General features: G+C 38.6%; 1 protein-coding gene across 2 annotated transcripts; it reads left to right on the top strand.

The window, feature by feature from the left end:
- On the top strand, window positions 1-25,962 carry LOC109065589 (ras-related protein Rab-37-like). 2 transcript variants are annotated; one of them, XM_042730640.1, is made up of 10 exons: window positions 1-225; window positions 12,785-12,895; window positions 15,755-15,760; window positions 20,804-20,839; window positions 21,378-21,444; window positions 21,960-22,012; window positions 22,188-22,253; window positions 23,316-23,372; window positions 23,463-23,539; window positions 24,799-25,962. In XM_042730640.1, exons 1-10 carry the CDS (start codon window positions 16-18, stop codon window positions 24,905-24,907), a joined length of 792 nt encoding a protein of 263 aa, XP_042586574.1. In that variant the 5' UTR covers window positions 1-15; the 3' UTR covers window positions 24,908-25,962. The 2 variants fall into 2 exon arrangements, with proteins under 2 accessions (XP_042586574.1, XP_018938103.1); XM_019082558.2 differs by lacking the exons at window positions 1-225; window positions 12,785-12,895; window positions 15,755-15,760 and adding exons at window positions 14,804-15,414; window positions 16,683-16,793 and having other exon boundaries at window positions 20,798-20,839.

Below are 25,962 nucleotides of genomic sequence, written 5' to 3'. Positions count from 1 at the left end.
AGAGGAAAAGTCTCGATGACTATCAAAGATCTGCTGTTGAGAAGCACCTCACACATGGAGCTGATGATGGAGGACACTTCAGACCTGGAGCCGGTGGAGCAGGGAGAGGCCGCTTATCCTGACAGCGCATACGGCTCCTCTCCGGTGGACACAGACACAGAGGACGGAATCACACTGTCCAGCAGCACTCTCATCCTCACATACAATGAGGAGCTCATGCATAAGGTGACCACAGCTATCCTCATGTCTGTCTGTCTATCTGTCTGTCTGTCCATCCTTCATCTATCTATCTATCTATCCGTCCATCTGTCTATCACCCTGTCCATCCATCCATTTATATATCTGTCCATCTGTCCAACCGTCCGTACATCCATCTATCTATCTATCTATCTATCTATCTATCTATCTATCTATCTATCTATCTATCTATCTGTCTGTCTGTCCCCCGTCCATCATCTATCTATATGTCCTAACATCCGTCTGTCTATCATCTATCTATCTGTAAGTCCTTCCTTCTGTCTGTCTGTCTGTCCACCTGACCATCAATTTATCTGTCTGTCTATCTGTCCATCCATCCTTCATCTATCTATCCATCCATCGGTCTGTCTATCCCCCTGTCCATCCATCCATCTATCTATATATCAATCTTTCCATCTGTCCAACTATCTATCTATCTATCTATCTATCTATCTATATCTGTCTCTCCATCCATCCTTCATCTATCTATGTATATATCTATCTATCCTTCCATCTATCTGTCTGTCCCCCGTCCATCCATCTATCTATCTTTCTGTCCTACCGTCCATCCCTCTATCATCTATCTATCTGTAAGTCCTTCCATCTGTCTGTCTCTCCCCCGTCCATCAATTTATCTGTCTGTCCGTCCGTCCATCCGTCCGTCCGTCCATCTGTCCATCTATCTATCTATCTATCTATCTATCTATCTATCTATCTATCTATCTATCTATCTATCTATCTATCTATCTGTCTGTCCGTCTAACTGTCTATCTATCTATCTATCTGTCCCCCTGTCCATCCATCTATCTATCTATCTGTCCTACCATCCGTCCATCTATCATCTATCTATCTGTCTGTCCATCCTTTCATCTGTCTATCTGTCCCCCTGTCCATCCATCTATTTATCTGTCTGTCCTACTGTCCGTCCATCTATCATCTATCTATCTGTCTGTCCTTCCATCTGTCTGTCTGGTCCCCTGTCCATCCATCTATCTATCTGTCCTACCGTCCGTCCATCTATCATCTATCTATCTATCTGTCTGTCCATCCTTCCATCTGTCTGTCTGTCCCCCGTCCATCCATCTATCTATCTGTCTGTCCGTCCGTCCGTCTATCATCTATCTATTCATCTGTCTGTCCATCTATCTATTTATCTATCTATCTGTCCATCCATCCGTCTATCTATTTGTCTCTCTGTATGTCTTTTTGTGTCTCTTCTGCTAGTTTCTAGTTTCTGTTTTCTAAAACCTCATCAGCTGTGATTATGGCTCCTGTGGAGGAAGTCACACACCCACCGTTCTCACAGTCAGTGCCAGAGAGCTGTAGAGATAAACTAATACAATGTTGTACACGGCTGCATCAATTACACACCCACCTTTGGTCCATGGAGGTGGAGGTGCTGTATTCATTCAGAGGGGTAGTTGAGGTGGTGTTGACTCATGCTTGAAAAAAGGTGATTTAAGTGTATGTGTGGGTTTTGTTTGTGATGGGGGGTGGGGGGGTGGGATTGTTTATATGTTCACAATGAGATCACAAACCAGGCCTAAAGGAAAGTTTCTTTACTGTACTTACAGTACTGTAAACATCTAATTAATAACCTTTATTTTAAATAATGTTCTCTCACTGGGCTACTATTTCTGAACTTAGTGCAGTGTAAGCACTATAGTGTTTGCTGCAACTATGCAATTTGTAGATGTTTTGAGAAAAATAAAAAATAAAATAAAAAACTTCTTAACACAGCCAGTAGACCACCCTGACCTGGCTGTGAAGCTAGAAAAAATAGTAAACCATCTTAACTAGCTTAACTAGTTATCCAGAAGGAAAATGATTGTAGCTACACTTTATAGTTAAGAGTGTAACTTCAGAGAAGTATCCCACACTGATTGTGCAACAGATGTGAATCGTTTTTCAAATCATTTGGCATGTTTATGAGAGGTGTGTTATTACTTTTGTTTGCAAACAGACATAATTTTCAATAGTCGTGATAAAACAGACACAGAATACCACAGGAGGGATCCGAGCCATATCTAAAGACCAGAATATCATAGGGGTTGATTTCTATGTGTTTTCTTTTTTACAAAGGCTTTTAATATAGGCAAAAACACAGAATCACGCTGATTTCAATCATTGTCATTTAAATTTTTTTAAGTATTTTTCAAAAAGTAAGTGGATGTGGTGAGGAAGGATGACAGGAAATGAGTTTATTAAAGAAACATGAGATGTGAAGCACATCAGTTCCTCTGAGTGAAGGCGCGTCTCTGTTTCTCTGTTGTTGTTTTCAATTATTAAAATGCTACATAGCAAAACTTTCTCATTAAGCCCAATTAGGTACTGTCTAGTCAAATGTGACTGTTCTGCTTAGAAAAGGTTTTTGCTTATTTATTCATTTAAACATCAATTCAAATATAACAAACACGCTGCAACAACAACCTTTTAGCTGGATATTTACAGTTTATAAGTGCTTTATATTTTAAAATGTTTTAGAAAACTTAGATTTAGGTAAATATCGTTGTTTATTTCTATGTATTATACTGATAAAAACCCATTAATATTCCCTATTCATTTAGTGGAACAGTGTGAGATGCCTTGATTATTTAATTTTATTATTTATTTATATTTTATTTTTATATAATATTAATAATATTGAAACATTTTAAACAGTTACAACATAATAAAGATATTAAAGACATGCATTTTCATTAACTAGTATTTTGATAAGCAAAAATTAATATCAAATGAGGTGTTTTGATACAATCCCTGACAAACTGAGGTTAATAGTTGAGTGAATCTCATAAAACCGGTTGAGAACATGTCCTGGTTAAAGCAATTGTGTTTTACGTTATAATAGGAAATGTTTATGCGATGCTTTTGAAAAGTCCTGAGGGTACGCTCATATTTCAAGCTTTTAGGCCGTGTCAGATTGTATTAATAAAGTATCTCAACACTATCTACGGATGGAGAGACTCTAGTGCTTTGGCTGCGGAAATGCATGTGTTGCCATGGTAATGGCATTCCGTGTCCCCGTCACGTGCCTCATGCGGTTTGCTCCATTGTGTTCTTCCTTAATCAAGCGTTTCATTGCTGAATAAGTGATGAGGGATTTATGGAATATCAAAGATGGATGAGATCTGTATGAAATAGTAATCGAGTTTGATTGCCTGTGGGCTCTGTGTTCAGCTCCTAAAATCATCCCACAGGTATTTGTTTGTTTAGCGGTGCAAAACATTGCTATGTGACTCAATGCATTTGATTATTTCTAGAACTCTGAAGAATTAAGCCTACATTCATATCACCATCTAAACAATCTCAAACGATCATCAAATACCAACACAGGAGGAGTCACCAAATGCAATATCACATCCTCTCAGGAGCGTACTAGACTGAACCCGAGACACGTCCTCACTGCAGGGACTGGAGGAGTGCTGGATTTCATTAAAACGCAGGGCGACATAGTGAGACACTATGAACCGAACGGAGCACAACCACCCATCTGCCCTCCAGCTGATTAATGTCATGAACAAACCGCGTGTGCTTTTGCAGCCTCTGGCCAGATGCTCGGCTGGATGTGATAACCATGGCAACCAGAGCTGGATGATGCCCACGTCCTCTCAGTCCCCGCAAACTCAGTACTCTGTTCAAAGCTAATGAGGAGCGTTACTTTTCAAGACAATGTGAAAGCTCATAACCATAATGCTAGGTGGTTTCTAAGGGGTCACTAGGTTATTCAGAGTGGTTCTGTTGTCATTGCAATGCAATTTTAAAGGTCGTCTGAGTGTTTTTTAGCATGTTTCTTTGTGAACGTTACTTCTGAAGACAATGTGAAAACTCACAACCATGCTAGAGTGTTCTGGGTGGTTGCTAGGGTGTTTCTATGCAGATGTTAAGGTGCTCTAAATGTGTGGAAGGGTTTCTGTTTTTGATAGTTGTTAGAGCATTTCTTGGTGGTTATTAACAGTTCTCGTCGATGGTTGCTAGGATGTTCTGGGTGGTTGTTAGGGTGTTTCTATGCAGATGTTAAGGTGCTCTAAATGTGCTGGAAGGGTTTCTTTTTTTGATAGTTGTTAGAGCATTTCTTGGTGGTTATTAACAGTTCTCGTCGATGGTTGCTAGGATGTTCTGGGTGGCTGCTAGGGTGTTTCTATGCAGATGTTAAGGTGCTCTAAATGTGTTGGAAGGGTTTCTTTTTTTTTGATAGTTGTTAGAGCATTTCTTGGTGGTAACTAACAGTTCTCGTCGATGGTTGCTAGGATGTTCTGGGGGGTTGCTAGGGGGTTTCTATGCGGATGTTAGGATTGCTCTAAATGTGTGGAAGGGTTTCTGTTTTTGATAGTTGTTAGAGCATTTCTTGGTGGTAACTAACAGTTCTCGTCGATGGTTGCTAGGATGTTCTGGGTGGTTGCTAGGGTGTTTCTATGCAGATGTTAAGGTGCTCTAAATGTGTTGGAAGGGTTTCTGTTTTTGATAGTTGTTAGAGCATTTCTTGGTGGTTATTAACAGTTCTCGTCGATGGTTGCTAGGATGTTCTGGGTGGTTGTTAGGGTGTTTCTATGCAGATGTTAAGGTGCTCTAAATGTGTTGGAAGGGTTTCTGTTTTTGATAGTTCTTAGAGTATTTCTTGGTGGTAACTAACAGTTCTCGTCGATGGTTGCTAGGATGTTCTGGGTGGTTGCTAGGGTGTTTCTATGCAGATGTTAAGGTGCTCTAAATGTGTGGAAGGGTTTCTGTTTTTGATAGTTGTTAGAGCATTTCTTGGTGGTAACTAACAGGTTCTCGTCGATGGTTGCTAGGATGTTCTGGGTGGCTGCTAGGGTGTTTCTATGCAGATGTTAAGGTGCTCTAAATGTGTGGAAGGGTTTCTGTTTTTGATAGTTGTTAGAGCATTTCTTGGTGGTAACTAACAGTTCTCGTCGATGGTTGCTAGGATGTTCTGGGTGGTTGCTAGGGTGTTTCTATGCAGATGTTAAGGTGCTCTAAATGTGTTGGAAGGGTTTCTGTTTTTGATAGTTGTTAGAGCATTTCTTGGTGGTAACTAACACTTCTCGTCGATGGTTGCTAGGATGTTCTGGGTGGTTGCTAGGGTGTTTCTATGCAGATGTTAAGGTGCTCTAAATGTGTGGAAGGGTTTCTGTTTTTGATTGTTGTTAGAGCATTTCTTGGTGGATAACTAACAGTTCTCGTCGATGGTTGCTAGGATGTTCTGGGTGGTTGCTAGGGTGTTTCTATGTTTCTATGCAGATGTTAAGGTGCTCTAAATGTGTTGGAAGGGTTTCTTTTTTTTTGATAGTTGTTAGAGCATTTCTTGGTGGTAACTAACAGTTCTCGTCGATGGTTGCTAGGATGTTCTGGGTGGTTGCTAGGGTGTTTCTATGCAGATTTTAAGGTGCTCTAAATGTGTGGAAGGGTTTCTGTTTTTGATAGTTGTTAGAGCATTTCTTGGTGGTAACTAACAGTTCTCGTCGATGGTTGCTAGGATGTTCTGGGTGGTTGCTAGGGTGTTTCTATGCAGATGTTAAGGTGCTCTAAATGTGTGGAAGGGTTTCTGTTTTTGATATTTGTTAGAGCATTTCTTGGTGGTAACTAACAGTTCTCGTCGATGGTTGCTAGGATGTTCTGGGTGGTTGCTAGGGTGTTTCTATGCAGATGTTAAGGTGCTCTGAATGTGTGGAAGGGTTTCTGTTTTTGATAGTTGTTAGAGCATTTCTTGGTGGTTATTAACAGTTCTCGTCGATGGTTGCTAGGATGTTCTGGGTGGTTGTTAGGGTGTTTCTATGCAGATGTTAAGGTGCTCTGAATGTGTTGGGAGGGTTTCTTTTTTTTTGATAGTTGTTAGAGCATTTCTTGGTGGTTATTAACAGTTCTCGTCGATGGTTGCTAGGATGTTCTGGGTGGTTGCTAGGGTGTTTCTATGCAGATGTTAAGGTGCTCTAAATGTGTTGGAAGGGTTTCTGTTTTTGATAGTTGTTAGAGCATTTCTTGGTGGTTACTAACAGTTCTCGTCGATGGTTGCTAGGATGTTCTGGGTGGTTGCTAGAGTTTTTCTATGCAGATGTTAAGGTGCTCTGAATGTGTTGGAAGGGTTTCTGTTTTTGATAGTTGTTAGAGCATTTCTTGGTGGTTATTAACAGTTCTCGTCGATGGTTGCTAGGATGTTCTGGGTGGTTGTTAGGTTGTTTCTATGCAGATGTTAAGGTGCTCTAAATGTGTGGAAGGGTTTCTGTTTTTGATAGTTCTTAGAGCATTTCTTGGTGGTAACTAACAGTTCTCGTCGATGGTTGCTAGGATGTTCTGGGTGGTTGCTAGAGTTTTTCTATGCAGATGTTAAGGTGCTCTAAATGTGTGGAAGGGTTTCTGTTTTTGATAGTTGTTAGAGCATTTCTTGGTGGTTACTAACAGTTCTCGTCGATGGTTGCTAGGATGTTCTGGGTGGCTGCTAGGGTGTTTCTATGCAGATGTTAAGGTGCTCTAAATGTGTTGGAAAGGGTTTCTGTTTCTTTTAGTTGTTAGAGCATTTCTTGGTGGTAACTAACAGTTCTCGTCGATGGTTGCTAGGGTGTTCTGGGTGGTTGCTAGGTGGTTGCTAGGCAGATGTTAAGGTGCTCTAAATGTGTGGAAGGGTTTCTGTTTTTGATAGTTGTTAGAGCATTTCTCTGTGGTTACTAACAGTTCTCGTCGATGGTTGCAGGATGTTCTGGGTGTTCTAGGGTGTTTCTATGCAGATGTTAAGGTGCTCTAAATGTGTGGAAGGGTTTCTGTCCACACATATTTAGAGAGCACCTTAACATCTGCATAGAAACACCCTAGCACCACCACAGTTCATCCTCAACCATTGCTAACTTGTTAACCACCAAGAAATGCTCTAACAACTATCAAAAACAGAAACCCTTCCACACATTTAGAGCACCTAAATGTGCATTGGAACACCCTTTCAACCACCCAGAACATGTTAGCAACCATCGACGAGTTCTGTTAGTAACCACAAGAAATGCTCTAACAACTATCAAAAACAGAAACCCTTCCACACATTTTGCACCTTAATGTTCTGGTAGTAAAACACCCTAGTCAACTACCCAGAACATCCTAGCAACCATCGACGAGAACTGTTAGTAACCACCATGAAATGCTCTAAATGTGTTGGAAGGGTTTCTTTTTTTTGATAGTTGTTAGAGCATTTCTTGGTGGTTACCTAACAGTTCTCGTCGATGGTTGCTAGGATGTTCTGGGTGGTTGCTAGGGTGTTTCTATGCAGATGTTAAGGTGCTCTAAATGTGTGGAAGGGTTTCTGTTTTTGATAGTTGTTAGAGCATTTCTTGGTTGTTACTAACAGTTCTCGTCGATGGTTGCTAGGATGTTCTGGGTGGTTGCTAGGGTGTTTCTATGCAGATGTTAAGGTGCTCTAAATGTGTGGAAGGGTTTCTGTTTTTGATAGTTGTTAGAGCATTTCTTGGTGGTTACTAACAGTTCTCGTCAATGGTTGCTAGGATGTTCTGGGTGGTTGCTAGGGTGTTTCTATGCAGATGTTAAGATGCTCTAAATGTGTGGAAGGGTTTCTGTTTTTGATAGTTGTTAGAGCATTTCTTGGTGGTAACTAACAGTTCTCGTCGATGGTTGCTAGGATGTTCTGGGTGGTTGCTAGGGTGTTTCTATGCAGATGTTAAGGTGCTCTAAATGTGTGGAAGGGTTTCTGTTTTTGATTGTTGTTAGAGCATTTCTTGGTGGTTACTAACAGTTCTCCTCGATGGTTGCTAGGATGTTCTGGGTGGTTGCTAGAGTTTTTCTATGCAGATGTTAAGGTGCTCTAAATGTGTGGAAGGGTTTCTGTTTTTGATAGTTGTTAGAGCATTTCTTGGTGATAACTAACAGTTCTCGTCGATGGTTGCTAGGATGTTCTGGGTGGTTGCTAGGGTGTTTCTATGCCGATGTTAAGGTGCTCTAAATGTGTTGGAAGGGTTTCTTTTTTTGATAATTGTTAGAGCATTTCTTGGTGGTTACCATAGACTGTATAAAAACATGGACATAGTGTCCTTGATGTCACCTGCAGATTCCTGAAGAGCATTTTTTTAAGCTCAAAGTGTGCAGAGCGGGCCATCGCCATCTTGGCAGCGCGTCAACACACGTCACTCCCGGATAATCGAAAATGGGCAAAAAGGCGGGAGCTGGTTGCTGAGGCCACGCCCACCTAGCGCGACGGCAGTGGCAATCGACCTGTCACTCAGGTGGCCACGCCCTTATTTTTGCAGAAGTTTAAGGCTTAATATAATTTAAACTGATGAGTTATAAAAAAAAATTCATCCCCCCTCACAGTTGTCATGAAGGGAAAAATTAGCTATATAGACCAAAATCATTTTTTGAACCAGGCTGTAAACATGTATTTTTTTCTGCTGTAAAGTTGGGCATTTTAACATGGGGAGTCTATGGGACTGACTCCCTTTTGCAGCCAGCCTCTAGCGGCCAGTTGACGAATTACAGTTTAAGTCACTTCCTTGTTGGCTTCACGAGAGAGCGGGAGGTTGCCTTGGTGGTTACTAACAGTTCTCGTCGATGGTTGCTAGGATGTTCTGGTTGGTTGCTAGGATGTTTCTATGTAGTCTGTATGAGTTTGGGTTAGTTGCAGATGTTAAGGTGACCTGACTTTTTTTGATGATGATGAATGTTAGAGCATTTCACTGGTTGGTAAGAGATCTCAATGGTTCCTAGGGTGTTCTGGATGGATGTTATAGCGTTTCATATTCTCTGGGGGTTTGGGGTGGTCGCTAAAGCAATTCTAGGTGTTTGCTATAATGTGCTTGGTGGTTGCCAGGGCATTGCTATGCAGATGTTGTTCCGGATGTTGCTAGGTCATTTCTAGGTGGCTATTAGAGTGTTCTTGAAGGTTGCTAGGGATTTTCCAACGTGTTGCTAGGTTGTTGATAGTGGTTTTATAGTCATTGTAATGGTGCAATTGACCCTTCGCAAAGACCCACCCCCCTTAGTTACTGTTGCTACGTATTTATATATGCGCACTGGAAGCTTAAAAGAAAAAAAATCATTGTATGTGCACACTTTGCAATAACGTTCTTTCTGATTCTGATATTACGGATATCGGATAGCGCAGGATCACAATTATTGTCACAGGTGTGTTTTTAATATCATATTTTACATGTTATGAAAGAAAAAGACAAAATGCTTGTTTTGAGAAATGTAACAATAAAAGTAAAATTTAAGGGGGAAAAAACTCTCCAGAAACAAAGGCTTCATAATTAAGTGTGATTTATTACAAGAATAGCACTTGTGTAGTCATCCTCTGTAGACGGACTGTCGAAACACACCCGAACTGGAACCACTGCCACAGCCATCACAGAAAATGTGTAAAAAGTAACAATAAAAACAATATTGTGAGCATTTCTGCTGGACCATTCATTATTAATATTATGCTACACACAACTAAACATCATAGTTACAAAAAGAACATCCACAGAGTCGCCAAATGTCTCTGCCTCACCACAAAAGTGTCACAGGTCACTTAGGTTCTCTATGAGGTACAGGACAGTGGACAGGGTATGATTAAAGAATTTACCGTTGTTTTGGAAAATTTTCTAGAAAGTGATGCACATCAAAAAGTACATCAATAACATTCATGAGTTTACAAAGTCATACCAGATTGGCGGAGTAGAGTTGAAGTTCTCTGTTCTGAATCTTGTTATATCTTGTGGCGCATTGGAAAAGTTAATGATGGTTTTAATGAGCATGTCATATTTACTATTCAATGCAAACACACAGCATGGTGTTGCATCCCTCTGAACTGCCTGAGGCAGGCTTTCACACACTCAGTGTGAAACTGAAACACTCTTTTTACTCATAAGAGCTCTAAAAACAATTTTTTTCCTTAAATCATACATAATTTCCCAATAACACTACATCTGATTGTGGTGCCAATTACAATTACAACATTATGTTCCACACTTGGATCTTGTATCCCAGATCGCACACGTAGGCCTATGTCTGCAAGATAAACCATTCTGTCCTGCATCAGAAAGCTGGTGGACTTGATTAGTTTGGACTGCAAAGTTCTGTATTATGTTCTACAATGTACAGTACTTCACAAAAGACTTCTAGTTCTGTCTGAAGTTAAAGTACAACAAAGCGCTTTATTGTTGTTCATTTTTTGTTATCGGATTATTGGACAGTATCAATTAATGCCACAGTTTTGACTGACATGGTGTGTGCATGAACAAGTGTGAAATAACTGCTTATTACGTTGCTTCTGATCACTTAAATTGGCTTATTCTGACTGTTGACACTGAAATGATGCATGTGTTTTTCAGAGGGTATCGGTCAATTTCATGATTGCCATTTTGACATAGGTTGGTGTCTACCTGGACATTTCTATTTGGTAATTCTCTCAAATATATTTGCACTGATTTGATCTGTTTTCCTGTGAAAATTATAATTTTTATATTATTTTGTCATCTTTATTTTGTTTTAATGAGTAAAAAATGGCTTATCAACCTTTTTTGACAGTTAAAGTTTTGGCACGGATTTTGTTGGACTGGGCGGGTTTTGGTTAGCATTTGAGCTGGAAATCGTCCACCTGTTCTTGCAACACTGACGTACAGTATATGCACATACAGAGCCCCGCACATGACATGCAAGAAAAAATTAATAAATTGTGTGCACGATTTACTAATTTTTTTCCCTCGATGTAATAAAACATGCACACGGTTATTAATTAGTTCCCTCAATTTGCTAAATCGTGTGCACAATTTCCTAATTCATTCTCTCGATTTATAAATCGTGTGCATGATTTAGCAAATTGATGGAACGAAATAGTAAATCATGCACACAGTTTATAAATCGAGGGAACAAATAGGCAAATAGTGCGCACAATTTATAAATCGAGTGAACGAAATAGTAAATCGTGCGCACAATTATAAATCGAGGGAAGGTTGCTAGGTTCCAGGTGGATTTAAGGTAATTTCTAAGTAGTTTGTAAGGTGTTGGGTTGGTTGCTTGAACATTTCTCTTGTGTGCTGGGTGGATGCCAGGGATCTGCTATGCAGATGTTCTAAATGTTGCTAGGGTTAATTGTTGCTATTTTCTAGATGGTTTCTAGGGTGTTGCTATGTGGTTACTAAGCTGAGAAGAGTGTATCATGTTGATTTGCTGTTGCTGGTGTATTCTGGTTGGCTGTTCGTGAACTTCCTAAGATGTACAGTGTCTTGTTGCCATGTTTCTACACTGTTTCTAGCATGTTTGGGTTGTTTCTCGGGCATCTCTACTGTAAGTGGTCGCAGTAGTTTTCTGGGAATTCCCAGGATGTTGCTGCACAGTTTATAATGTCTAAGAACTGTTTTTAGCATATTCCATTTCTAGGTGTTATTCTAGGTTGTTGCTTGGTGATTGCTAACAGTCCCAAGTCAAAAGAGCCCACGCTAAAGTCACTTTCACTATGAGATTCTGGTCTGTAAATATGACAAGGTCCTAATTAGAAATCTATGGGACTTTTTTCACCCGTTTTATTATCATCCCGCCTTCAGTCTGACCAACAAGCTGCAGTCAAAACCCCTAATATGAGTGTGCAGAGCTGCTTTCTGTCCCCACCAAACTAATTCTTGTTGAGGCCAGTAGCAGGTGTTGACATGAAAGTGACTAATCTGTCTTTACAACTCTAGCTATGGTCATCTCTCCCGTACTAAAGCTCAAGCTCATTTATTCATCACATTTCAGCTGTGTGACAGAAACCACACTGTGTAGAGAATTCAGCGAAGGGGAAATTAAGACGTGTAATTATTCCCCGGGTTTGTCACTTGTCTGAACATTTGCTCATGTTATGCACATGCACATGCATTGAGAAAAATCTTTGTTGTATTCTATATTAAACTGTGTTTTTAATTGTATTTTTTTTTTATCTAATCACAGACTGTATCTAATATTAAAGAGAGTTCACCCAAAAATTTATATTATGTCATTTACTCACCCTCAAGTTGTTCCAGATCTATATGAGTTTCCAAATCTGTATGAGTTTCTTTTTTCGGTTGAACACAAAAGAAGATATTTTGAAGAATGCTGGTAACCAAATAGTTGCTGGTAGAGGTGATTTTTTGGTGTATGGTGGTAAAATAATAGTTATATGGTTGTTAATTTGTGGCTGTGATTTTTTTGTTACAATGGTTCTTATAAATATCTTCTTTTGTGTTCAGCAGAAAGAAATTCATACAGTTACCAACACACTGATCCAGTTTGTTTGAGTTTGTTGTGGCAATGTAAATTTAGCCTAGACAACATAATAGCAAACTAAGTGGCATCCATGCTCAAATGCTGCAGGATGTTCTCTCTTCACTATCTTCACTATCATTTTTGCTCAGTGTCTTTTAATCAGCTGGTGTTTTGGTGGATGTATAGTTAGTACTCCTCAGGTTCATACAGCCATCCTCACAGAGGAGTCACAGGAACAGAGAATCACATTAACTATGATCTACTAACACCTGACAAGCACAGTAGTGTCACAGTACCTCTATCTTCATTTGACCCTCCACCTGTTTGTGCATCTGTTCGTGTCTGTCCGTTGCAGACCATACTAGTCGGAGACAGTGGAGTGGGGAAGACATCTCTGTTAGTGCAGTTTGACCAGGGAAAATTCATCCCAGGATCCTTCTCTGCTACTGTGGGCATCGGCTTCACGGTGAGTCTCTCTGCAGAAGGACACAGATACTGCTTTCTCAGGACACACAGGTGACATGAGTTTTCTATGGGGAGAAAATACAACGCACAGGACCACATACACTGCAAAATAATAAAATAAAATTATATATAATGAAATGATGATTTATAAATTTTAGATATATATATATGTGTGTGTGTGTGTGTGTGTGTGTGTGTGTGTGTGTATATAATATTATATTGTTTCATTTAAATTTAGCATTTTATGCAGTTTTTTAGGAATTTGCAGGGAAAAACAATATGCTGTAAAATATGGGGTACATTAGCGAATGTTTCAGATGATTTCAAACCCTATCATCCTCTACATGCCAACCTTATATCTAAATATGTTACTGTTAATATTAAACACATCAGGTGTGTGTTCCCTCTTCTCTTTGAAAATGTTGAGTGACACACATTTATCAGTGGCGTCCGGGTCAGCTCTGCCTGCTGCATTCGCTCTTCTTTCTGCTGTCATAACTCCCTGCAGAGAGCCGCTGGGCTTTCTCAACACAGAGCGTCTGATTACAATAATATGATAATGATCATTTGACTGCAGGCTCTGATTATAATTACAGAGGGATCTGTCTGGACTCGGTTGGATCATCACTGTTTGTTGTTTTCCACGTGTTTTTTCATATTTTGTAATTAGTCTCAGTGTTTTTGTGTGTGAAACGTGGTGTTTAATATGTGTGCAGAATATGAGCAGAGTTTACTCTGGAAATATGATTTTTCAGTGCACAATTAAATACCTATTTAGGTAGAGTGAGCTTAAAGAAGACATGCATGAATACTCAGCCGTCCTGCAGGATACAGGCATTATATTCCTGCAGATCAGAACGAGAAAAAAATATACTGTTAAATATAAATGATTATTAAAGCAGATGCTGAGTGTTTATTATAAGACTGTTCTTTTTATATTTTATGTTATTATATGAAATACACATACACTGAATGGATGATGGTGGGTGTTCCGCTCATTGGTCAGTAGGGGGCGCACAATACACACGCTTTTACAACAGCAATTAAAGCTCGATTAATTTGTAACACTAAGTTGTGAAAGTTGTAAAGCATTCCGTAAGAATTGTTACATTTTATATTTCCGTGATGGATTTAAAGACATGTTATCATACGGACACATGCAGGACAATTCACTGAACACTGATGAAACAGCAAGAGGTGTTTAAGAGGAGTTCATATTTCAGGTAAATTATGAAAAATGAAGTGTCCTTTTTTTTAAAACAACTAAATCTTTACGGATTTGACATTACAATGGGCTGCATTTTGTCAGGCCTCATCTGCATTGCCCGCAAGCGTCGCGACAAACCACAAAATTCAGCCAAACTCTGACAGAAACTGAACGAGCTGCAGAATGACTCTCAATCTGAAACAGAAAGACGGAATGGGCGGGGCTTGAAAGAAGGAATTTATAAAAAATATATTTATTATGTTGAATGAATTTGTATTTTCATTTCACAGATATTTTAAAAGTTTCTTAGCATCATTACTCAGTCATAAAAAATTCAAGACTTTAATGTCCGCTTCTGAAGCGCCACACAAAAAAAGACAGTGTTGTCACGTGGTACGTGTTACTATTCACCGCAGTGTTTAGAACGGACCAATCACAGTCGTTTGCGATGCAATCTCTTTCCACGTAATTATTAGAGATTGCTGGCTCGGGTTTTTATTTGTATTTCAGGTGTCCGAATACATTTGAACGATTAAACGTTCTGGTGTACAAATGTCTCTAATAAATAAAAAAAAATACATCCTAAGATTTGAATGCGGCTGAACGGAGGATGGGCTTTCTGAGCCTTGAAGCGCCCCCTGCAGAAAACAGGTTTATGTCACATTAAAAAATTAAAAAAAAAACATATTGGGCAGCATTTGCCGCTCAGCAGACGCGACGCGACAAACCCACAGCGCTCCTATTGTAATCACCGAAGCAGCGCGCTCGCGGTACCGAGAGTTCGCTGATTGTGTTGGTCGCGTCGCGTCGCGTCGCGTGCTGGGTGTCGTTGGTCGCTCTCCTCCTCTCAGTCAGTGTGATCAGATTTGATCTGGCACCTGTGTGCGCGCGACCCACGGGAGCCTGTTGCTCGTGTGTGTTGTGGAGCGATCAGCTGCTTTGACTATGCGCGCGACTGCACGATAACGATCATGTTTTGCGGCTTTGCGCGTTAATGATGATAAAGAGGACGCTTTTCGGATAGATACATTTTGTGCGTGTGTGTGTGTTTCTTGATGTCCACTGATCTGTCCTCATCCTCCTCCAGCATCTGATGAAGTTTGGACGCGTTTTAGATGCACTATGTGATGCATTTATGATCTAGTCACCGGCGCGTCTTGAGAAGAACACAGAAAGCAAGGTCCTCGTTATTTGTTTCCGCGATGTCAATGAGAAAAGCCACATTGACGGAGAATGGGGTTAAAAACGGAACATCGAGGAATGTGCTGGAGCGATGCGCCTCGGTCAATGAGTATTTTGATATTGCTTTCAAGGTGTGAGTTACATTTTATTGTTTAGTTTATTGCTGGTGTCATGATTTGTGTTGTTGTGTCTGAAACATTTGCTCAGTATTAGTTGGCACCTGTGGCGCGCGCGCGCGTGCGTCTTCTACTCGGAAATCACTTTTTAAGAATGCAAAGGCATGTTCACAGCCATGCAACTGTCAGAATTCACTTTAAATGGCTGCAAACATGTCTTTTTAATATGCAAATTTAATAGTAGCACAGTGTCTAACAGTGTAGCAGAGGTTTTGGGTTCCGACCAATGGTGAAAATAGTTATTTAAAATTGCAATCAACTTAGCAAAATTATTAATATAACACTATTTTTGTAGAATAAAGTTAAATCTTAATTCTACAGTGTTAGTCAGTCGTGTTTTATTATTTGCATTGGCCTTATCTAACATTGTTTTTTCTCCCTTGCTGCCCACAACCTGTTTTGTGTCACAAACCACCAGTTCAGAACTACTGCTATATAGACTACAGTATAACACCCATATTTTTATTTTATTATTATTTTATTTGATGCATTTCCTCTAATATTTAAGTAAAGTGATAGTAGTTTGACGTTTCCTCACTGGTGGATAAATATTGACTCAGGGAGGGAGTCATTTATGCATCTAAAAACCTGTGTATATACCCTGAAGAAACACAGTTGATGTAAAACATCAAGTCTCCAGAATGATTTCTTGAGAATTATTATTTTTTTGGTCCAATACGAGGAGCTATTTTTGCCTCCGTCTTATTTGTAGTGTGGGAAATGCATAGATTTAAAATGATAATGTGCAATGTTGTAATTGCGCAACAGTTGTTTCTGCAAATAATATTATGCAATACCAGTAAAACACAATTGGGTAAACGCGCATTTCACAATTTGACTTTCCTGTTCATTACAATGCGTCTTGGTGTTAAAGTCAACATGGAAGCAAAAATGACTAATATATGTTCCTGTTTTATTGCGCATGATTTGCTGCTGTATGTTATTCTCAATCATTTAATTTGCTCTTGTTTTCCAACCCTTTCTCTTGTCTCACTTTTCACACTCCAGTCATTTTCGACGGATAGAACCGATTCTTACCTGACAGTTTTGTCTTGTTCCACTCGGAAATGTCAAATTAATGAAGTAAGGTGGGTTGGGAATGTCATTCCATGTTGACTTTAACATAGAGTTGGTAAAGAGTTAGAGCTCATTAAATGAAGCCGGGATGTGCGTAATAAAGTGGTTGTAGGCCTAACAGCTCTCTCTGACCCTGATGCCTTTAGGTGATGCTGCTGGGAGACTCGGCAGTGGGGAAGACCTGCATCCTGGTGCGCTTTAAAGATGGTGCCTTTCTGGGAGGCAACTTCATTGCCACAGTGGGGATAGACTTTAGGGTGAGCCTGCAGTGGACGAAGCTGGTTTGCTTCTCTTTTTGCAAACGTGTATATCTACTGATGGGGGCCATACCATGATAAATCTATTTCTTGCTGAACTGAAATAAGTGTGTTGTAAGTTTCAGAACTAAAAGTGTTGTCGCCTGCCGCTTTAAATGCTCAAGCTCTTTTATGTCGGGTGGCTCTCAATGTTTTATCATTCAATTTGATGATTTTGCAAACATTATTGGAACGTTACTTTTGAATGTTGGTGTGAGATGAAAATTCACTCTATTTTCCAAATGTTGTTGTGTATGATTCATCCATGCATATTTATATTTTAAATTTGACCTTGCAATCTGACGTATGCTGGTCTTCCAGTAATTTAAACCCTGTTTTCTCCACAATTGACTACAAGCTGGCATTTGGTTTTTAGTGCAGCGGCCACATCTCAAAATCCAGGATGGATAGAACCAAGTCCACATTACTTTTCCTTTTACAATAATCTGTCACATTTTGTTGCAATACAGAAGAAAAGATCTGTTGCCACTTCAGTTTCACTTTAAAGACCCAATGAAATGGTGCATATCCTATTAAAACAGGAAGATTGAGTTAGATTAAAGAGCTCATCGGCCTTTGTTTCCATCACAGCCAGGAACCTTCATTTGTTAATTACAATTACTACCAACATTGTCACTGTAGAGAGCATATGATTGGACAAAAATTGGTATATGCTCCTAAATGCAAGATTGGTTTGTTTTCTCAAACTGTCATGGTTTTGTTTTTTTTGGCCTCATGACGGTTAATGCACCAACATGCTAATGTGAGAGGCTGTTGTCAGTTGGCGTTAAGGGCTTGTTTTTTGTTGGAAGAAAATAAAGTTTGTCATGCTCCACAAATAGATTTTTGCCCTCAAGCCAAGACAGTCGATTTGGTTTCACAGTATGCGTTTTTGCAAGGAAGTGAAGGTTAGCTTGGCGTGTGATGTGGACCGGTTTCGAACGTCGGATTCGAGTAGAAAGTGCCATGCTTGGAGACAGAAGGTGTCTTTAGGAAGTTCAAAAACCTCTTTAAACCCTCATTCTTTGATCGCCTGCCAACAACGTCTAAAATTAGTCTGAAATGAAGCATCTTATCTGCCGCAGCTCAGAGAAACAGTGAAGCGTTTCTGTGCTGGTATTTTTTTGAATGGCACAGCAGCAGCACTATAGCCTGTGTCTATTTTGGGCTCTTCCTTGTAGCACTTGCTCAGCATGAGGATGTGTGGGAGCCAGAGCAGAGCGAGTCTTATGCCAGAGAAATGGAAAGCCATTACAACAAATTGATGGCTATGCTGGATAGGCAGAGGCCTTGAAAGATGTATGTTTTTCATAAATCGATATCCTTTCCGGTGTCAAAAGGGTCTTGTAACTGACCCAAGGTCGGGTTTCCATTTCTCAAATAATAGGTTGAGACTCAAAGAGATCAAGCGGATTCCTAGAGCAACTCATAGATGAATATCCTGTAATCATATATCATCGCCACTGTAGGAATGGAGATTGTAAGGAATTTAATGATTCTGGCTTTGATTCCGGTCTTTTACTTTTACATTATTGATTCTTTTAGTACTTTCGAGGAAGTGCCCGTCAATATTTGTTTACGACTGACACTAATGTAAAGGGAGAGACCAAAAATTGTCATCTCACCTTCATGTTGTTCCAAACCAGTGGAAGTGAATGGTGCCCAAAGTGATGCTCATGCTTCAGAAATCTACCATAAAAAAAGCACAAATATTAATGCGACTGTGTGTTTTGTGGAAGATAGCGAGTCAGGTTTGGAACGAAATGAGTTTGTGATTTAGTTTTGAGAATATTTAGTTTTGCACTGTAAGTTTTAGTTTCAAACATAAATCAATAACTCATAAGTAGGACTGAGAGCAATATTGGCATAATAATCTGTCTTTGTTGACAGGAAATATTGCAATAATGTTAAAGTCTGTAAGACAGTTTGACTGACCTCTTACGACTATGATAGACACTGTTTTGAAATGTTCTCTAGTGTATGTGTGTGAACACTCTGTGAAAAGCGTCAAAGGTTTCTATTAACAGTGTTTTTGCAGTGTTGCGTATTGTAGCCAATCACAGACACGAGTGCCGAACGTAATGACCAATCAGAGGTGTTTAAGCTCGCAGTCACTCAGTACAGCTCAAGACCCTGCCATTTCATTCAGATCACTCACTTGTGTTCTACATGCTCGTAAATCCTTTCTTTATAACCAACAAAGCAGAAGTGTGATGTACATAAGAGTTTCATTTTGCAGTTTAGACAATTTTGATCATAGCAGATGTTTTCGCAAGAGGGCAGAGCTCAGTAAACATTTGCTGAAGTGATTGACAGCTTCTTTATTATTATGCTTTGTAACAAGATAATTTTGCAGTAAACAATTTGTATGTACATTTTAACAGTTGACCTTTTTCACAGACTGTGATGACACATTTCCACAGTTATTAACACCACACATCTTTTAGATTTTATTATTTTTTATATATATAATGTACATTTATAACACTGTACCTTGTGTTTTCTTACCTGGGGATTGAATTACATAGTGAGTGACCGCAGATTTGACATCTTCCTCTCTATTGGCCAACATAATCCTCTTTTGTAGTTAGAGGGAATGACAAAAATGATATTTGTTGTAGTTTCCATAAAAGTTCACCTAACTATGACGACTTACACTTCTGAGAACCCGGAAATGTAAAAAGGGTGCATAGCTTTTCTATCTGGAACAAAAAAAAAAAGACCTTTTAGAGATTTTTTTTTTTTTTTTTTTTTTTTTTAAAGAGCAAATGCAAAAATATCAATATTTACTGAAGATTTATTTATTGAATTCATTGAGTATTTAGAAAAATATAGATATATGCATTTTCAATGTGAAGAGTGGAAGCGAACATGCTCAAGAACCATTAAAGGAATGTTCCCGTATTAAAAAAAATAAAATAAATGAAAATAAACAGTTCTGAAAAAGAAGCAATTCTCGATTCTCAACCCATCATCACTACAGTTTTTTTGTTTGTTTTGTTTTGTTTTATTTTTTGTTGTCTTTACATTTTTTTTGTTTGTTTTGTTTTGTTCTCTGCTGAGTGCACTTCTGTCAAAAAGAAGAATTGTGTTTTCATTCAAGTCAGATATGCAATGCTGATTGAAGGAACAATAGAGACATACCTGCGTTCTTATTGAACCGGTTAATGTTCTCCTCGAATTGCTTTGTACTCCGCTCTGATTTCATGTTTTATTCAGAACTTCCTGGAAGGAGTAAACAGCCAAAGCATGCATTTGTGATTACTATTACTCTATAGCCAACCACAAAAACAGTTTAGTCATCATTTACTCTCCTGTTGCTCCAAATCTGTGATTTGTTTTCTTTTGTGAATCTCCATGTTAAGCTGAGAAAGGAGAAAGTAGCGAAAAAAAAAAAAAACTTACATGCTTCAGCTTTAAACACCTACATTTTTTGATTTGTCAGCATTAACTATAGTCGCTGTGTACAGTGGATATTCAGGATTGAATGATCGGGTGCCTGTATGTGGATGATAATTACTCATCTATGAAAATCTCACTTCCATTTGTGTGACTGACGTCTCTGATTGCACTGCCATTTGGTGCACGAAAGCATCTGATAAGTCTGGTCCTCTCAGTGCAGAAGGTGCGATTTTAAAACATTTAGCTCACAAAGGAAGTAACGGCTGACGTCAACAGGAAATTATGCAGGGAGCTGGTCTGTTATTTCATCTACACGCTATATAATTAAGTCTATGTGCAGAGCCTGGCCACACAAAAGCAAAACAGCACAGTTAGAGATCTCACTTAAGTACTAGCAAAATTGTTTTCCTGTTTGGTTATGCGTGATCTCCTTGAATAACAAACTATTTACTGCTCATTATTTTGCCTTTCAGAACATTTGTGATAAAGAAACAGTGTATTGTGGTGTTCTGAGTACTGTGTTTTAATGGCTGTTTCTTCTTCTTTCTGTTGCGTAATAATAAAATAAGGTGGTGACTGTGGATAACATGAAAGTCAAACTCCAGGTAAGCAAACAAGACAAGCATCACTCTTAATTTCACTGATTTGAGTACTGTATTGAACTCCTGTCCTGTACTAATAATATGGGCACTAAAGAGAGCCGAGCTGTATCTAGACCAGAATGTCATAAAGACCAGGGAGTGAACTCTTGACTTGGATCAGTAAGGAATCACATAGCAAGTACCAATAACACCCTAGCAACCACTTAGAAATGCCCTAGCAACCAGCCAGACTTCATGTGTGTTTTGCACCACTCACATTTTCTTCACAAAACTCAATTTGGTTGGCCTCCTGCTTGTTTTAAGATCAGGTTTACTACATCAGGACAGAAATCGCGAAACAAATTATTCGTAATGGTTTCAGGTTTCCCTCTTCGTAAAATGGATTTGGAAAAAAGGACACATTTTAGATGTAGTTGATGCATATGGTGAATTCATGATATCTAAGACTTTTTTATCCCAAGTCAAGTGTCCCAGTTTAACTGAATTCACCCCTATTTGACACACGAATGAAGCTTCACCTGTTACCGCTCCTCTTCTGCAGATGTGGGACACGGCCGGTCAGGAGAGGTTTCGCAGTGTTACTCACGCATACTACAGAGATGCTCAGGGTAAATATGCCATCTTCACTGAGACGTTTGCACTTATCTTCGAACAGACTTCATTTCTGGTGCCATAGCTTTTTTAAAGCAGTAAGTCATGTAGCACGTCCCAATAACTTTCAGTGGGGTTAAGGTCAGGACTCTGTGGTGGCTTGATGAATCTTGTAATTGTCAACCTTAAGTACGTGCATGGTGTCTTACAACACGGTTGTTTGTTGTTTGATGTCATAAAACATGCCAGAAATATATTAATCAATGCAATAATGAGCCAATCATTAAATCTTATGCATTTACTTCTCTAATTCCAGACGGCAACACACACATTTATATATATATCATCCTTGCTTAACGTAGTGTAGAAAGTAGATTATTTGGTTTAGTTTCCGTCTGTGTGGGAGATCACTGCAGTGAAATGTGTACAGAAGAACACGGCAGACTTTTGAGTCTGTGTTTAATTACTGTACAGCTCAGCTCTGGACCACACAGTACGGTGTGACTTGAACACGCTGTGCTTTCCATTACAGCTCTGCTGCTGCTGTATGACATCACGAGAAAGTCCTCCTTCGACAACATCAGAGTAAGACAAACAAACATTTCCAGACGTCTTGAGATGCGCGTTTATTTGATGTTCTCATTTTCTTGCTGTTGTTAGCGTGGGTTGTGAGATGACATTCATTTCTACTGCAGATGTGTTTCTTGTCCTTCAGAGTGTTTTTTTTTTCTCTCTTTTTTGCATATCTATCACTACGCAGGCCTGGCTGACTGAAATCTATGAGTATGCACAGAAGGATGTGGTCATCATGTTGCTTGGCAACAAGGTAAGTGGGACTTCCTGAAAGGAGTGAACAGAAATAAGCAGCCCCTCTTTAAATGTGCAAATAATGTTTAATGCACACACACAGAGAGAGAGAGAGAGAGAGAGAGAGAGAGGGAGAGGGAGAGAGAGAGAGAGCTGCAAATCAGTGTTTTATTTATTTATTTATGTCATTTATGTTTCTCTGCCTTTTATGTGTAATTCATTTTAGACCAGCATTTTTGCCACCTTTGGTTGTCTTTTACCTTGTGGTGTGTGGTTAGGGTGTGTTCTGGTTTAACTGCTCTAACTGGTTTTGCACTGGATTAAATAACGCCCCCTAATGGAGCCAGAAAGCCTTGTCTGATATTAAAGGAAAGTTCCTGGGTTACACAGAACATTCTCTCTAAAAACTACTCTAAAGCCTGACGTATGAGAAATGTTAAATGATATCTGTTCAGGATGTTGTTAATTTAGAGCCCTTAGACATTTGCGTATCAAATATGATGCAGTAGGCTTTATTGGGATGAGCTGCTGCGTCATTATGCAGTGACCACAGAGCAACATTTCAGCTCTTCTCTGAGTGTTTACAGTAATGCATTTACAGTCAGAGTAAACTAGGCCAGCATTCCAAGATAGAGCGTTCTCTTTGATTTACATCACAAGCTGTCAGAATTTCAGTTTTCTTGGTGCAGCAAATTGCATACTTTTTCTCAATTTGGGCCTCTGAATGAAATTAGATTCTGTTTGAGCTCCATATTCTCCTATATCATATTATATGAGCCATAAAACATGAAACACAAGTGCAAACTTTTCTCTAAATGCTAAATAAATTGTTCCATTAAAAAACATGTAATTTTTCAGACTATCATATCGTACGTCAGGCTTCACAGGGTTAACCCAGAGTGTTTAATAAAATCCTAATAGCTGATTAAAACTTTTTTGATTAAAACTATTTTGATTTGATTCTGTAAGGACAACAAGGACATGTCATGTATTTGAGGGTAGTCTCACTTTATTAAGAAAACGTCTTTCAAAACACAAATGCATTACTATGTAATATTAATGTGTAATTGTGTTTGTACAGTCAGACATGGCTGCTGAGAGGGTGATCACACATGAAGAAGGGGAGAAGCTGGCTAAGGTAGGAGGGTACTGATAACTGCTGTTAGAAATCATCAGTAAACATCGCCATTTATTTAACTGCAATGCTCTGCTTTTTTCTTTACTGAAGGAATACGGAGTCCCTTTCATGGAGACAAGTGCCAAGACCGGCGTCAATGTGGAACTGGCTTTCCATGCCATAGCAAGGTTTGAGATTTTCTAAATATAATTTTAAACAATTGTCACTATTACTATTGCTTGTATGCAGATTGATACAAGTCTTAAACATCAGCATGAGACTCCTTTTAGGTTTTTTTATTTAATTATTTTTTTAAATAATCACTAGGGTCTTTTGACGAGTAAGCAACTGCTTAGTCTGAGTACCCTAGTAACTGCCTAGAAATGCCCTGGCAACCAAACAAACAAATTAGCAACCACATACACCGTTTTAAATGATATTTTGAAGTTGTAAACAAAACGGATTATTAGAGTGCGTTTTACAATAAAATGCTCTTTCAGTTTTTATACTTGTGTTACTTGCCATTTCTTGGTGATTATTTGTAAAATTTCAATTTTTTTCACCCTATAGTTTGCCAACAACCACTCAGAACAATTTAGCAACAACTTTGTAAAACTAATGCAAAAGACTTAGTGTCAACATACTTTTTATTAAAGACTACTTATGTAAATATACCTAAATATAATGTAAATTGCATATTAATTTGATATTAATATAATAGAGATTAAATGATTGTGTTATAGTTTAAATTTATATTAAATGCAGTTAAATTAACTTATGAGTGTTTTTGACCCACTTGTACTATGTACAGTAGGACATAATTACATCATTATATGTAATTATTACATATAAAGTATAAAAAAAAAACTTCTATTGCCTGTAAAATATGGTTAAAGTGCATTGCCAAATGTACTGGCAAGCATTTACGGTAAACTCGGATGTAATTTAATGCAATTTCTATTTGAAACCTGCATGTCATTTAGTGAAATATGTTTGTAATTACACATTTGTTGTGAAGTTGCACTTTAGTACATATTTAAAATGTATTAACTTTAAATGTAATTTTGAATAACACACTTTACATTGCATTGAAGTATCTGGACTTAAAACTAAAAAACTTAAAAAAGTAAAACTTTTTATTTGTCATAAGGACACTTTTAAAAACTGCACTTGTAATAAATTGCACAGCCATGAAAGTGTCTCACTTTGAATACACTCTCTTTAATTTCATTAATTTTTTAGTCTGCGAGTAGTTTATACTTTTTAAAATCTCAAGTACACTACAAGTGCACATCCAGTACAATTAAGCACAGTTCGTTTTTCACAAGTTTATTCAAATGTAAGTGCTTCAAGGTTTTTTAAGTCTTTGTCAAACCAGCGTTCAAAGCTTGCCTTGAACTTTTTCCATTTCTAGTTATTACATTGATGAATATGTTTTCTCATTCAGAGAACTCAAGCACAGAAACATCCAGCAGCCCCACGAGCCCAAGTTCAAGATCCATGATTACATCGAGTCAGAGAAGCAGAAGTCCAACTGCTGCGGCGGCATCATGTGACCAGCTCCAGATATTCATACACCAAGACGTGTGTGAATGAAACGTGCTTTGTTTTGATGTGTCCGATCCCCCAGACCCCTGTCCGCTTTATAGTCAGGAATATACAGCCAAATACTGCTGAGGTGCATCAGAGTAATACGTTTCTGCTTTACAAACTGTATTAATCCAGGTGTGTACAGTATCCAGATGTGTCTGATTATTCCAGGTACGTTTGCTAGTGTAACGTGGTTTCCGGGTTTCTTCTCTGATGGTTATAGCCTCTATCTACACACAGCATAAGATATATTAGTATTGTATTACATTATATGCCACGCAGATGTGCTCGAATCGGAGCGGTGAGCTTGTGTCTGTAGTGGGTTTATATATATATATACTGTATATATATATAAAATTCTTTACTGTACATTTGAGTGTCTTGCAGAGTCAGAATATCAGATTATTATGTTTACAATCAGTATATATTGACGACTTAAAAACAATCATAGCACAGCTTGACCAAGTCAGGCCTGATTCTGACGTAATATAGGTTTCTTTTTGCTCCGCGTACAAGCATGTCACACTTTCATACCTGTCACACTCACTGTATGACTTAGAGATTGATCTGAAATGTGAATCTGGGTTGTATCCTACAATATTTTGACTTGTCTCATCTGTATGCTTTACATTTTTCATAGTGATCACAAAGTGCCATGAGAAAGTCCAATGTAACCACATTTGTGTTTTGTAAAAGGGTTTTTTGTGCTTCTGGTGTTTTCCATCGTTTGATTTATTTAATATTTAAAGCCACAGGGGGGCGGTATTACACATTGAGAATTGCTAATCAATAATAACGAGCTTAATGATTGAATTGCCTTACCTTTGAAATTTCAAATATGTGTCCTGTACTTTTAAATAATAAAGTGAATTACGTGAACATCAGGTTAATGGTCTCGGTTTGGGACAAGAGACGACGAACAAACTTTAGTTGAATGAGTAAATGCTTGTGTTGTATTATTTCTTGTAAGTTGTTTTGCATAAAATCACCTGCCAAATTAATAAATGTAAATGTTATTTGA

Source organism: Cyprinus carpio, chromosome A3 (assembly GCF_018340385.1).
Source record: "Cyprinus carpio isolate SPL01 chromosome A3, ASM1834038v1, whole genome shotgun sequence".
In the NCBI taxonomy this organism is placed as follows: domain Eukaryota; kingdom Metazoa; phylum Chordata; class Actinopteri; order Cypriniformes; family Cyprinidae; genus Cyprinus; species Cyprinus carpio.
Note: the sequence above shows the minus strand (reverse complement) of the source record. Positions and strands in the feature narration are given on the sequence as shown.

Coding starts and splice junctions, on each gene's coding strand:
- LOC109065589 (XM_042730640.1), top strand. CDS start 16: ATGACTATCAAAGATCTGCTGTTGAGAAGCACCTCACACATGGAGCTG. Junction 20,840..21,377: donor ACATGAAAGTCAAACTCCAG/GTAAGCAAACAA, acceptor CCTCTTCTGCAG/ATGTGGGACACGGCCGGTCA. Junction 22,013..22,187: donor CCTCCTTCGACAACATCAGA/GTAAGACAAACA, acceptor ATCACTACGCAG/GCCTGGCTGACTGAAATCTA.